Source organism: Glycine max, chromosome 19 (genome assembly GCF_000004515.6).
Source record: "Glycine max cultivar Williams 82 chromosome 19, Glycine_max_v4.0, whole genome shotgun sequence".
In the NCBI taxonomy this organism is placed as follows: Eukaryota; Viridiplantae; Streptophyta; class Magnoliopsida; order Fabales; family Fabaceae; genus Glycine; species Glycine max.
The window spans coordinates 7,413,233-7,427,139 of record NC_038255.2 but is presented as its reverse complement, the minus strand read 5'-3'; the positions used below and the strand labels follow the sequence as shown (position 1 = coordinate 7,427,139).

The following is a 13,907-nucleotide window of genomic DNA, read 5'->3' as shown; positions in this document are numbered from 1 at the left end:
AGAATGTTTCAATATGTTTCCATGTTTTTAAAGCCACAGTTCTATTTTCCAGGCAAGGAAGAACATTAAGCAAACACTAACAATGTATTGAATTTCATGATGACTGAGAATTTCAAGGGGATGATGGGAGTATATAAATACCTTTGATTTTTGAGTAATGCTCAATGACATCATCAACAAGTCCATCAAAACTATGAATATAGCAATGGAGTCCTTCTGAGAGACCAAATCCTGGATAATCCATGGCAAAAACTGCATATCCAGATGATGCCAGCTTTCTAGCAATTCCTGAAAATAATTTCATAGAAACTGTTGAGTTGCTAATCCTCTAGGTAACTGAAGTTAGTTACTTAAAGCTACCAGTTCTTAGTACCAGCTACATGCCTTCAAAGAAAAAGGAGCAAGTGTCTCCATAACCATGACAGTAAAACACTGCTGCTTTTGGCTTAGATGCACTCGGAAGCCAACTTTTGCAGAAGATTTCTAGGCCCTTTGAGTTCTTCTCATATGACTGTTGTATAGCACACACATTAAGTTATATATCATCACATGTCAATAACAAAACAGGACAATGACAAGTTGTCATTGATGATATCAACTTGTTTGAGGTAAACTACTCAAAAGAAACATGAATTGCATGAAACCGTTTTAGACTAAACTTCTTACTTACCTCTTCCATTTTTATTCCATCACATGGAGTCTGCAAAACAGAGAAACATAAAAGAGTTGATATTAATATTTAAAGGAAATAAAATTTTGCTAATTTAAAGTGAAATAGCAAATCAGATAAAAACAATCACTATGGAAATGTCTATAATTTGATGGATTTGAAACAACATGGAGAAAATAACTGTACAAATCTCATTGCATATGGTAGTCTGGATAGTCTGTGATGCAAATTGAGTTAGAAAGAATGAACAGGCCACAATACTAGAGTCCAAAAACAAAACAAAAAAAATAAAAAACAAGGAACCCAATATGTTTAAGGAATAATTAGTACTCAATCAAATTTACTCAACAATCTTAATTATCTTGAATCCCTACAGATTTTTCAGCAGTCTAGAAAATAAAATAGAAATTCTACAATACGCCTTTTTGAAATGTCTCTCTATAATACTTTATTGGATCGTGTTTCAAATTTGGAATAAACCATCAATTTCATCCTTGAAGTATTACTCTCTCTCTTAAATAGTTCTTAAAGTAGAAAAAATTATATAGTAATCCCTCAAATATTAAAATTCACACAACATAGTCTCTTAAGTACTGAAAAATCTTTAAAATTAGTCTCTCAACGTTAGTATAATATATTAACTTAGAGACTAAACTAAGAGATATTCAATAATTTAGGCTTGAGGGACCAAATTGATACTTTATTCTTCAAAATTGCATTCTGAATTGGAGCAATTCTTGAGCAAGTACAGTGCCCACAACCAAACAAAAACTTGGAAAATATTAGGATAACTTCAGCGTTGCATTCACTGCTCTCCTGTAAAAGCTGCACCTTACAGCTGCACCGTTATTATTTTAATACATCTTAAAACTTTGATTAATTGTGTATATAAGAACTATATTATGCAAGAATTACTCTAGAAAAAGACTGTTTTCCCCTAAATTATTGAATAACTGAACATGGTCAAATAATAATAAGCAAAAAAGTGTTTGAAAGAGTACCTATAACCTACCTAACATTTTTACTCTTGTATTATTATAGTTGTATTGATGGCTGACCCCTTTGCATTTAAGAAGTTGCAACTCAGCTACATTTAATAGCTACAACAGAAACCCCCCCTCCCCCCTGAATTAGACTTCGAGTGTTTATCTCACTAATCTGCCTCAATTTAAAGTTAATTTTGTTGAATTTGAGTTTCAACAAATTTTCATTCTATTAACTCAACCTGGTTCAAAGTTAATTTTAACATGTTCAAATTAAAAGATTAGACCAAGGAGTCTAATTGCAAAGTGTGGGAGTATTGTAAACTCCTTGATATCATGTTTAATTCTTACGTTTAATTCTTACGGATAAAAAAAATTAAAAGATTAGACTCATGTATTTTGAAGAATAGTTCACCTCACATTTAATACCTATAAGAGCGAACATACCAACCCCCCTAAAAATCCCCTTTGGCTTTACCAAAAAAGAGATAAACACAGAACACATTCTCTCCCTCTTTCCAACAGATTTGCCATTGCCAACAAGAAATCTCAAAGTCAATGTTCCAAATCCACGTAGCCATGTTGAACCGGTCTCAACAACCTATGTACTTTACCAATTAATATACCCTCAGCATTAAAGAAAGAAAAACAAAAAAAAGGCGAAAAACCAAATCTTCCTTGCAACATATCAATTGGATGCAGTCCCCCCCCCCCCCCCAGAATCAAAAAGCCAATAAAAACTTGCAAGACAGAATCAATCAAATTACAAAAAAAAAAAAAGATTAATTTCATCAATTCCACAAACAACACCAAAAGAAAAGAAACAAAACCAAAGACAAACCAAACCAAATCAAACCTTAAACAATATATGATCAATTCCAAGCTGAATATTCTTGAAGGCCTCACGTGCACGCCTTCTAGCACCAACTTCATCCATGTTAGCTTTCAAAATCTTCTTCAATTCTCTATCAACACCAGGTATCCCCATTATTGGCACCTTTATCACCTCTGTCCTATTACTCCTCTTCTTTTGGACACAAAATGCTGCTCTGAATTCTGCACCACCCCAAACACTTCGATTCAATTCTGATCTAATTTAATGTAATCTAAAGACCCAGAAACAGAATCATAGGAAACAGACTCTGACACACACACCCATTAAAAAAAACACATATATATATATTAAAAAAAAATCGGTAATGGGAATAGAAAATTAAAAAGATTACTTTTTTTCACTTGTACTAGTTTTTATTCAAATAACTACCAACCATTCAAAGGGTAGCACCAGTAAAGCTTTGTGGGTCTTTGAGTCAATATGGATTTAATCATTATTTAATTGGAAACTGCATGAATGGGATCCGCAAAATAAGGAGAATATCTGACTCGGGAAAAAGGATAAGGATAAGTGGTGAGGAAATTAAAAGCTAATTAATAAGCAGCTAAATATTAAAAAAAAAGTAAAAAATGAAAATAAAATATATTTTTTTATTTTCTTAATATGAAAGTTGATTGTGGAAGGTGGAATTTGACTAAGGTTAGAAAAATCTTGATTCAAAAATTTAAGAAGATAAGGAAAGAGAGAAGAAAACTAGTTTTTGACTAAGGTGTTTTTGTTTTCTTAGTATGGAAGGAAGAAATATTGTGGGTTTGTTTGTTTATATGATTTTGAATTGAATACGTGTTGTTAAGGTTGGGATGAGATTGTCTCAATAGAGCAATAATTTCGATGATAGATTTCCAATTAAATACGAGTATACGAAAAAATATTTAATTAAAAAATTAATCTACTTATAGCATTTGTAAATATTTTTGGTTATTATTCAATGTATTTTATATTAAATATTTTCTTAAATTATTAGAACAAATATTAAGAGGATGTTATGAGAAGGATATAGTATTATTTTTAATTTATAGATGTATTTTACTTTTCCATAGAAATTAGCTAATGTATTTTTCATTGAATATTTTCCTAAATTATTAGAACAAATATTAAGAGAATATTATGAGAAGGATATAGTATCATTTTAATTTAAAGATATATTTTACTTTTCAATACAAATTAATTTTTTAATGGTTGAGTTTGATTTCCACAAATAAAAAATAGAGAATTTTAAAATAATAACTAGGGATTACTCAGAAATGACTAGTGATAGATTTAAGAACCAGTATTTTAGTTTATCTAATGCATAAGACAAATATTTATTTTATATAATTAAAAATTATAATAAATAAATATATAAATATTATAAATTTATAAATTTATTAAAATTTTAAATATTATAATAAATAAATACTTTTAACATATAAATTATATTTTATATTTATAATAAATAAATTGTATTATGATATACGATTTTTTTAGTTACCAATAATTTTTTAAAAATTATTGAAAATAAATTTAGAGATAAAAATAGAAATGATATGTTGAAAGAGATATGTGATTAAGAGTAATCAATACATTGCTTAAGGAGACTAATCTTATTTATAAATTTATTTTTGATACTTTGAATTCATTTATATTTGAATTAACAACTTGTTAGTTAATAAAAGAAGATTATTTTAAAATTATTGAGAAAAATAATTTAGACTAATTGTTAAATCAAATTATATTTTAAATTAAAATTAACAACTATTTAAAGAGACACACTTTGAATATATTTTGAGAAATTTGTAGTTTTTTACAACAAATATCTTGAAAAAATGAGTAGATATAAATTAGCAAATATCATATTTAAAAATAATTATAATATTAAATTAAATACTTAATATATAAAATTAAGATAAGAGATATAGTTTAAGGAGAAAGAGAATAATTTCTAAAAATTAAAATCAAAAGTCAGAAGTCTGTGCTTCTTCTCCTTCGCCACCTCACGTAGGTATGTTTGGTCTAATCCTGTATAAATATTTGATTGCATTCATGTATCGCACACTTAGTGAACTAAACATGGCTAGGGTTTCTCATATTTAACTCGAGCATCGTGACAACTTTGTGCTTCTTCTCCTTAGTGAAGTTTCCCTTACCCTTATTGTGTTCTTCTAACAGTTTAAGATTTAACGCCTATTATTGGAGTTTAACAGTTTCCCTTACCCTTATTGTGTTCTTGTAATAGTTTAAGAGTTAACGCCTATTATTGGAGTTTAACAGTTTCCCTTACCCTTATTGTGTTCTTCTAACAGTTTAAGAGTTTAAGAGTTAACGCCTCCTAGTTCCTAAAGCCTTCCTTAAGATTAGAGGACCATTGGTTAAAATGAAGAGTAAAATCCTTGTCCATTGCTTTGATCCACGGCCATTTTTTTTTTGAACCGCCAAGAATAAATATATTAATAGATAAGAGTACCAGGGGTACTACATGAAACACAGGAGAGAAACTCCTGAAAGGATACAAAAAACATGACCCCCTCGTGAGGAAACCCACAAACCCCTCCCTACAAAGCAAACTTAAACAAAAACTAAGGACATTGCTGAGGACCAGTGGTGAAAAGGAGCACAAAAATTCTTTTCCCACCCCTTGAGCCAAGTCCAAGTGAGGAAAATAGAATTATCTATCAACTTATGAATATCAAACGCCTGATTGTGAAACACCAAGTCATTTCTGGATTGCCAGATTGACTTTGTAGCAGCCAACCACCAAGTCTTCCTTCTTCTAGTAATATTCTTTCCTCCAGTTGTAGTTGAGGTGTGAAGAAAATTAGCCATGGGACTATTATGTAGAACTGTGCCTTCCTTAACCCAAGTGAAGAATTCCCACCACAGTGGCAGCACTTTATCGCAAGTGAAGAACAAATGGGATGCAGTTTCGGGTTGAGTTTGACATAGAGGGCATAGGTCATTGTCAAGCTGGATTTGTCTCCTAGAAAGATTATCCTTAGTAGGGAGTCTATCCCAGAGCAGCCTCCAAGCAAAAGACAGAACCTTAGGGGGGACTTTAAGATCCCAAAGCTGGTGAAAACCCGAATCTTGATCTTCCAAAAGCTGCTCTGCTTTAATGAGGTTGTAGGCTGATTTAGTAGAGAAGATGCCATTAGGTTCAGCTCCCCACAGCCAGGTATCTTTCAGGGTACCACAAATTCTGATAGCAGCAATAGTCTCTAAGAAAGTTGATGCTACCCCTATCTCGCTATCAAATAGATTGCGTCTCCAAGAGAAATTCCATTCCCACCCATGCTCGGAAAAGTACCCCATGTCTTCAACAGAATGCAATCTTTGGGAAGAGATTTGGTATAATTCTGAGAATCGTTCTTTAAACGGTACCCCACCATTAGCCCAAGGGTCTTCCCAAAAAAGAGCTTGGTCTCCCCTACCCATCTTCCAAGAGAGCTGCTTGGAAACATCCTCCATGACCGGGTGCTGATTGACACTCTTTAAATCAGACCACCATTGAGAGAAATATTTCTTTGATGGTCGCTGATCCAAACCTCTCCAACCCTTATACTTAGAAAATAGGATCTTACTCCAGAGCTGGTCTGATTGGTGGAACATCAGCCACTTCCATTTAATTAGCAAAGCATAATTGAGTGCCTTAATATCTGTAATTCCCAGGCCTCCCTTAGCTGTAGGGGCACAGACTTTGCTCTAAGGTATCCATGCTATCTTTTTCCCATCACAGCTGCCACCCCAAAGAAATTTCCTTTGGATTGTTGTTAGCCTCTTGATCACTGCTATAGGGGCCCTGAAAAAAGACAGATAAAACATAGGCAGTGCTGTTAAAACAGCTTTTATTAGGGTAATTCTGCCAGCCATAGAGATGCTTCTCTGTTTCATGAAAAGGGCATCTTCTAACAGTTTGGTTCCATGAAAAGTTGTATCTTGGAACACCACCTTATTTCTATGGTGCCATATTGTCCAAGTTAAAGCAATCCACCAGCATTTCCAGGTTTTGGACCTGACTCCATCTGCTACCTCCATTCCATGTTGCAGAAAATGGTCCCTATGATTTTGTGGCATTACAGTGATAAGATTAACCCAGGACATTGATTCCCAAAATATAGAAGTTTAGTTGCTGCCACAGCTGATATTCTCTGGATTCAAACTCTTCTCTTGGAACTTTCAGTCCCTCATTGTAGACCTAGGTAGGTTAATTATTCACCATGAAGTAAAAAGAGAGTATCATTTGTATATGCAGATAGATATATAACATAACAAGGCAGCTAGAGAGAGAGAAAAAATAGAGAAAGAGAATGATAGTAAGGGAGAAGTTCATTTATGTTCCAAATTTCAGTGACATGATTGATTCATTGATTAAATTCCAAGCAGCATGGCTAAAAGCTTTTGAGTTCTGCCCTTAATTGTTTTTTTATTCTTCTGTATTTTATACTTGTTTTTTCTATAGTTCATTTCATCATCATTGTAACTATAGCTGCCCATTATAAAATAGCTTAGACAATCTAGGTCTGCTGCTTCTGAACCTTTTATTTATCCTTGAAGTAGTTTAATTTTTTTTTATTTGTGTTCAACTAGTGAAAAGTGAAGACTGAAGTTGTTCTTTCAGACTCGTTGATTTTCCTTTCATTTCGACGGAAGCCTAAGCAATACACTGCCACTGAATTGCCAGTAAGAAAAATTGGTCATGAAACACACACACACACACACACACACACACACACAAACTCTAATGACACAAACACACACACACACACGTATGATAGAAACACACAGACACACACTGATGACACACACACACACACTCATCATACAAAGACACACACACAAGTTTGATAACAAATTTGTTGAATTATACATGCAGAAATTTGTTCAGTTCTGACTTGTTAGTTGTGACAAGGTAGCTGGCCTCTTCATAAGGTACTTATCTAAGTTTAACTTAAATTCTACTGCAGTGGTGATGACCTACTAATATTAGTGAAAACAAATTTGCCTATTGTACCTTAGTTAATTTGTTCACAGTTGTAAAAAGTGAATTGATTTTAACTTGAGTTATTCGTATTTTAAGTTTTCAAATATGCTTGCATGATTGTTTTTTTTTTTTTGCACTGCAAAAATCTGAAGATGGAAGTCTGTCTCCATTCCATTTAACCAACACCAAGTGTGGAATAGATACTACCTTATGCACCACTTTTTTAGGAATTTTGAAGAATGACAGTAGGTAGATAGGAAGGGCTGTTAGGAATATCCTGCCTCCCATAGAGAGACATCTCTGCTTCCATTTGGCTACCTTAGATTCAAACTTGCTGATGAGAGGCTGCCAAACATCCCAGCTTTTAGAGGTAGACCCTACTGGAATTCCAAGGTAAGAAAAAGGAAATTCCAGCTGGCCACAATTAAGGTAGCTAGCTGCTTCCGTGCACCAGTCCAAAGATTTACCCAAGCACCCAAATTGGCTTTTAGCATAGTTAATCTTGAGTCCTGAAACCAACTCGAAAATTCTGAGGATAGATTTCATGACTCTAACATTAGCTGTAGTTGCAGTTCCAAAAAACAGTGTATCATCTGCATACTGCAAGATGTTAATCTCCTCTTTTTGCCTCCCCACTTTATAGCTGCTGAAAAGGTTTTTGGAGACAGTTGTCCTCATCAAACCAGTGAGTCCCTCAGCTGCTATATTAAATAGGAAAGGTGCAAGGGGATCTCCTTGCCTCAGTCCCCTCTCAGGCACAAATTCTCTAGTAGTGCTGCCATTGATCAAAATTGATATAGTTGCACTAGAAAGGCATCCATGGATCCATTTTCCCCATCTTTCACAAAATCCCATCCTCATCATCATATAGTTTAGGAATCCCCAAGAAACTGAGTCATAAGCTTTTTCAAAGTCAAGTTTGAAAACCATGCAAGGGTTATTTTTGAATTTAGCTTCAGCTAAGACCTCATTAGCTATCATTACACCATGGAGGATATGTCTGCCTTTGAGGAAAGCAATTTGCCTTTCATCAATTAAGTGAGGCAGCACAAGAGCCAGCCTATTAGCCAGGACTTTGGACATTATTTTGTAGACACACCCTATGAGAGAGATGGGTCTATAGTCATTAAGAGATTGGGGGCTATTGGTTTTGGGGATGAGGGCTATGAAGGATGCATTACTTCCTTTGGGGAATCTGCCATTAATGAAGAATTCATCAAAGAATATGATAAAATCAGGTTTTAGAGTTTCCCAAAACTGTTTGATGAAATTGAAATTCAAACCATCCAGGCCAGGACTTTTATCTCCCCCGCAAGCCCAAACTGCAGACTTGATTTCCAGCTCAGTGAATCTATCAACAAGGCTTTCCTTCTGCCTTTGATCAAGGGAAGAGAATTGGATCCCTTCCAAGGTTGGTCTGCAAGGATTCTGCTCTGAGAATCTTTCTTTAAAGTGCTGAAGAACTGCAATGTTGACACTGATGATTCTGTGGAAATTTCTGCATTAATGCAACTCCTTCACCATTCCAGCAATCGGGAGTGATTATAAAATAGAAAAACTAAGATGAATTTAATTTAAATTACTGCTTTGTTATCATTGACTTTGGTTTAATGGCTTCCATTTCTTACTATATGATTAAATCTTGCTCTTATATTGGATGACCATTGGTTGAAATGAATACCAAAATCTTCTCCAAATGTGTCAGCCATGTCCATGACCATTGGTTTTTTTTTTTTCAGGTTATCATAGACTACTTTTAATTGACATTGTTGTTGAAGGTCGTTCGGGTTATAGCAACTCCAGGTACGTACGTAGGAACTAGCATGTATATACTGCTGTTTCATTTAAAATATTATATAGTGGTGTTTGCTTTAAAATGTTATATACTGGTGTTTGATGTAAAATGTTGCATACTGGTTTCAATGAATGAGGAATTGAGTCCCTTAGGAAATGAATTTTTTTTTGGAAGGCATAAAATATATATATTATTAAAATGATCAAAGCAGTACAAGTGGTACTGGAATAAAAGAAATACAAGCACCTCTGGTGCTGCCCTCCAAAAAACCCCAAGCTATCCCAATAAAAGGCAATCCAACTTAGATTAACCAAAGGATTCCGATATGTTGGAAGACCATTGGTTAAAACTAATGTCAAAACCTTTCTCTTTAGATTTAAGCCAAGACCAAACTAAGTACAAAGCCTCGTCCATGACTTTATATGAATCAAAAGGTTTTTCTTGAAAAATCAGAAGATTCCTGTGAGGCCATATAATGTTAGTTAGAGCAACCCACCAAGCACTCCATCTACTCTGATTTGTGTTTGTCCCAAACCCAACACAAAATTGAACAAAATGATTTAATGGGGAGGCTGGAAGGGGTCCTACAGCCTTGATCCATCCCATTGATTCCCACCACATATTTATTGTCCTTTTACAATTAAAGAAGAGATGCCCCACTTCCTCCTACCCTTGGCCACAGAGTGGGCAACCAGCATCTTGAATATCCACATGTCTCCTTAACATATTCCCTTTGGTGGGGAGCCTGTCTTTAAGAAGTCTCCAAATGAAAACTGCTGCCCTTGGGGGTATATTTAGATTCCAAATTAGTTTAGAAAACTTGTCTTGTGAACCGGAATCATTTAGCTTCAGCATTAGGCTATAAGCTGACTTGGTGGAGTACACACCGTTAGGTTCAGCTTTCCACATCATAATGTCCTTCACATTTCTCTGAATACATATAGATGTAATGTCTTCCATAAAGCTCACAGCCAAGTCATGTTCATGATCAAAAAGATTTCTCCTCCACTGCAAATCCCATCTCCAATTGTCTTGGGAGAAATTACCCATCATTGAAATGAGGCTGTGTTGCTGACTGCTTATCATGAAAAGTTGGTTGTATTGCTGTTTAAGAGTGCATTCGCCTACCCATCTGTCATGCCAGAAATCAATTTTGTCACCACAACCTATCTTCCAAACCATGTTTTGATGAAAAATATTGTGCTGAGACTGGTGGTAAATCTTCCTCAGATCCTTCCACTAGTTGGAAAATCCCCTTTTATCTCTTCCAAGCTGGAACTCCTTCCATCCACCATATTTGGAGTTAATAATTCTGACCCATAGCTGCTTTTGTTCAGAAGCTAGGGCCCATTTCCATTTTCCCAGTTGGGATACCCAAATAATAGAAAGGGGTTTCTATTTGTCTGCAGTTCAGAAGTTGGGCTGCCTCATTTGCCCAGTTGACCATCCCTCCAATAATCCCAAACTGACTTTTGGCATAGTTGATCTTTAATCCAGAAGCCAATTCAAAACCTTGCAGCAAAGCCTTCAAAACTAGAACATTCTCCCAAAGAGCCACTCCCACAAAAACCGTGTCGTCAGCATATTGCAAAATATTAGTGGGCTCCTTATTCTTCCCAACCAAGTAGCTTCTATATATTTTTTTTGCACTGCTTCCCTCATCAAACTTGTGATGCCTTCTCCAACTATGTTAAATAACAATGGGGCTAAAGGGTCCCCTTGCCTCAAGCCCTTAGAAGGGACAAACTCCTTTGAGGGACTGCCATTAACTAAAACTGATATAGTTGCTGTTGTGAGACATGCTGAAATCCATTGTCTCCACTTTGGACAAAATCCCATTCTTTGCAGCATATAGTCAAGAAAGGACCATGAGACTGAATCGTAAGCCTTTTCGAAGTCCACCTTGAATACCATAACTGGCTTCTTACATCTGCAACCTTCCTCTATCACCTCATTGAGGATTAAGGTTCCATGCAGAATGTGTCTTTCTTTGATGAAGGTTGTCTGTCTCTCATCAATAAGAACAGATATAACTAGCCTCAGTCTATTTGCTAGTAACTTGGCTATGACCTTGTACATACAGCCAATCAAGGAGATTGGTCTATAGTCATCAAAAGTTTGAGGGTGATTAATTTTGGGAATTAGAGCCAAGAATGAAGCATTGTTGCCTTTAGGGAAGCAACCATGGACATGAAACTCATCTACAAATCTTCTGAAGTCAGATTTTACCACCTCCCAAAATTCTTTAATGAAATTGAAGTTAAAACCATCTGGTCCAGGGCATTTCTCCCCACCACAGCTCCACACTGCATCTTTGATTTCCTGGTCTGAGAAAGGAGCAATCAGAATTTCTCTCTGCCTCTGATTAATTGAGGAGAAATTAACTCCATCAAGGGTAGGTCTGATATTGTGCATTTCAGTGAATCTATTTTGGAAAAAGCTCACAGCTTCATTCTTAACTGCAATGGGGTCCTGAACCCATACACCAGCAATGAGAATTCCATGCAGACTATTATAACTTCTTCTGAAATTTATGACTTTATGGAAATATGCTGAGTTGCAGTCCCCTTGTTTCAACCATCTTTCTCTAGATTTCTATCTTAAAAGGGATTCAAAAGCATTTAAGGCCTCCCACAGTTGTTGTAAGGAAACAGAAAACCTTCTGTAGTGCTTATTTTTCCACCCACATTTTTTTTATCAGCCAAGACAAATCCCGATGCTATGTTAGACGACCAATAGCTGTAGGTGAAGGCAAAGTCCTTGTCAAAGTTCTCCAATCATCTTTTTTGTGAATCTGAATACAGCTGCCAGCAACATCATTACGGAAACAATCTGCCATCTCAAGCTCTCTGTCAAACAAGTGTCTTCTCCATTGAAATTTCCACTCCCACCCTTTTTCCACCCACATACTGCAGATGCTGCAGAATTTGTGCCTTAAATTAGCTGCAGTGCTTATTTTTGTAAAAGCTACAGTGCTCGTACATAACTTCAATTAATTTGAATCTGCTTTGCAAATGCTGCAGAATTTCAGGCTTAACCAAATTAGGATTTTCCACTCAGAAACCATCAATTTGCAGCATGAAGACACCACTCCTTAGATTGACCAAAAGCTTGTAAAGCATTGATTTGATACTGCTTCCCTCATCATGTGGCTCATGATGTTTACAATTTAATGATCCTTTGTTACCCTGCAATGAGACACACACAGATACACAAACACACACACATAGAGACAAACACACGCAGACACAAAAACAAACACACACATAAAGATACACACACACACACACACAGAGTCACGCACACATAAAGACACAGACAAAGACACAAACACACTAAGCCACAGACACACACAAAGACCCACACACAAAGACACACACACTGAGTCATAAACACACACATACACAAACACACTCACACACATGGACAGACACACACACACATAAAGAGACAAACACACACACACACACAGATAAAGAGACAACCACAAACACACACACCCACCCACACACAGATAAAGAGACAAACACACACACACACACACACACACACACACACACACACACACACACACACAGTCACACACACATAAAGAGACAGACAAACACACAAACACACTGAGCCACAGACACACACACAAAGACACACACACTGAGTCACAGACACACATATACACAAACACACTCACACACATAGACAGACACACACACACACACATAAAGAGACAAACACAAAACACACACACACACACAACTGTTGATGTCCTTGTATGTTCTTGTACGTCATGAATGTTCTTGTATGTCATGAATGTTGTTATACGTGCTGAATGTAATTTGCTATATAAATAACTGTTGTTCATGCTGAGTGAACCGTAGATTCCCGTTTGAGACTGAATGCAATGATTCTTGCAGATAGTTTGCATTAGTCATTGTATTTAGTCTTGAATTGTCTGTTTGGACAGTTTGGGGAGACTTGTATTTTTATGTTAGACTCATTCGGTCAGGTTATTATTATTTTGATTAATTTGATGAAATTTCGGTTGAATGCATTTCAAGTTGTTCTCTGAGTGCATACTTGATTATCGTGAAATTCGTTTCACCGATGTCATGTCGTGTACTTGGAGACCAATGTGAAATGCTGCCGAAATTTACTCATATTGTTCAAAATAATGCTAACCATGACGTTTGAGGCTAACATAAAAGACAGTCTTCCTAAATGGGATAGGGCCACACCTATAAATAAAAAAGTGAGATTTGCATGCATGGATTTGCTTAGATGGATTGAAGTTGGATCAATCAAAGTCGCATGAGCCCAGAATATGAGGATGGCGTCGAGCAATTTTTGCAATTTGCTTTAGAAAGAGGTCGACCAAATGAAGAAGGAAAATATTATTGTCCTTGCATCAACTGTTTGAATGGAAGACGACAACTACTTGACGACATACGGGACCATCTATTGTGTGATGGGATGAAGAAGAATTACACGACGTGGATATGGCATGGTGAAGTGACTGACATGCATACTGGGTCCCAATCTGAACCGTTTGATGTAGAAATGGGAGATCGCTTGGAAGACATTATTCGTGACCTTGGACAAGAGTGTTTTCA

At 35.7% G+C, this 13,907-nt stretch overlaps 2 protein-coding genes across 5 annotated transcripts in view; both read right to left on the bottom strand.

Moving 5' to 3' along the window:
- LOC100815392 (caffeoylshikimate esterase) overlaps positions 1 to 3,185 on the bottom strand; it is a 5,613-nt gene extending 2,428 nt beyond the window's left edge. The window contains exons 1-5 of one of the 4 annotated variants that reach the window (XM_006603933.3): positions 2,922 to 3,185; positions 2,510 to 2,709; positions 671 to 700; positions 385 to 511; positions 142 to 288 (exon numbers count right to left, since the gene is read on the bottom strand). In XM_006603933.3, the coding sequence (XP_006603996.1) occupies positions 142 to 288; positions 385 to 511; positions 671 to 700; positions 2,510 to 2,709; positions 2,922 to 2,982 (565 nt within the window). In that variant the 5' untranslated portion in view covers positions 2,983 to 3,185. Of the gene's footprint in view, positions 1 to 141; positions 289 to 384; positions 512 to 670; positions 701 to 2,509; positions 2,710 to 2,879 lie in introns of all 4 variants that reach the window. The other 3 variants (XM_006603932.3, XM_006603931.4, XM_003555108.5) reach the window with 3 other exon arrangements.
- Positions 3,186 to 5,092: 1,907 nt separating this feature from the next.
- Positions 5,093 to 5,992, bottom strand: LOC102662505 (uncharacterized). The gene has a single exon (XM_006604961.1). It carries the CDS (start codon positions 5,990 to 5,992, stop codon positions 5,093 to 5,095), a length of 900 nt encoding a protein of 299 aa, XP_006605024.1.
- Between the last annotated feature and the right edge of the window lie 7,915 nt (positions 5,993 to 13,907).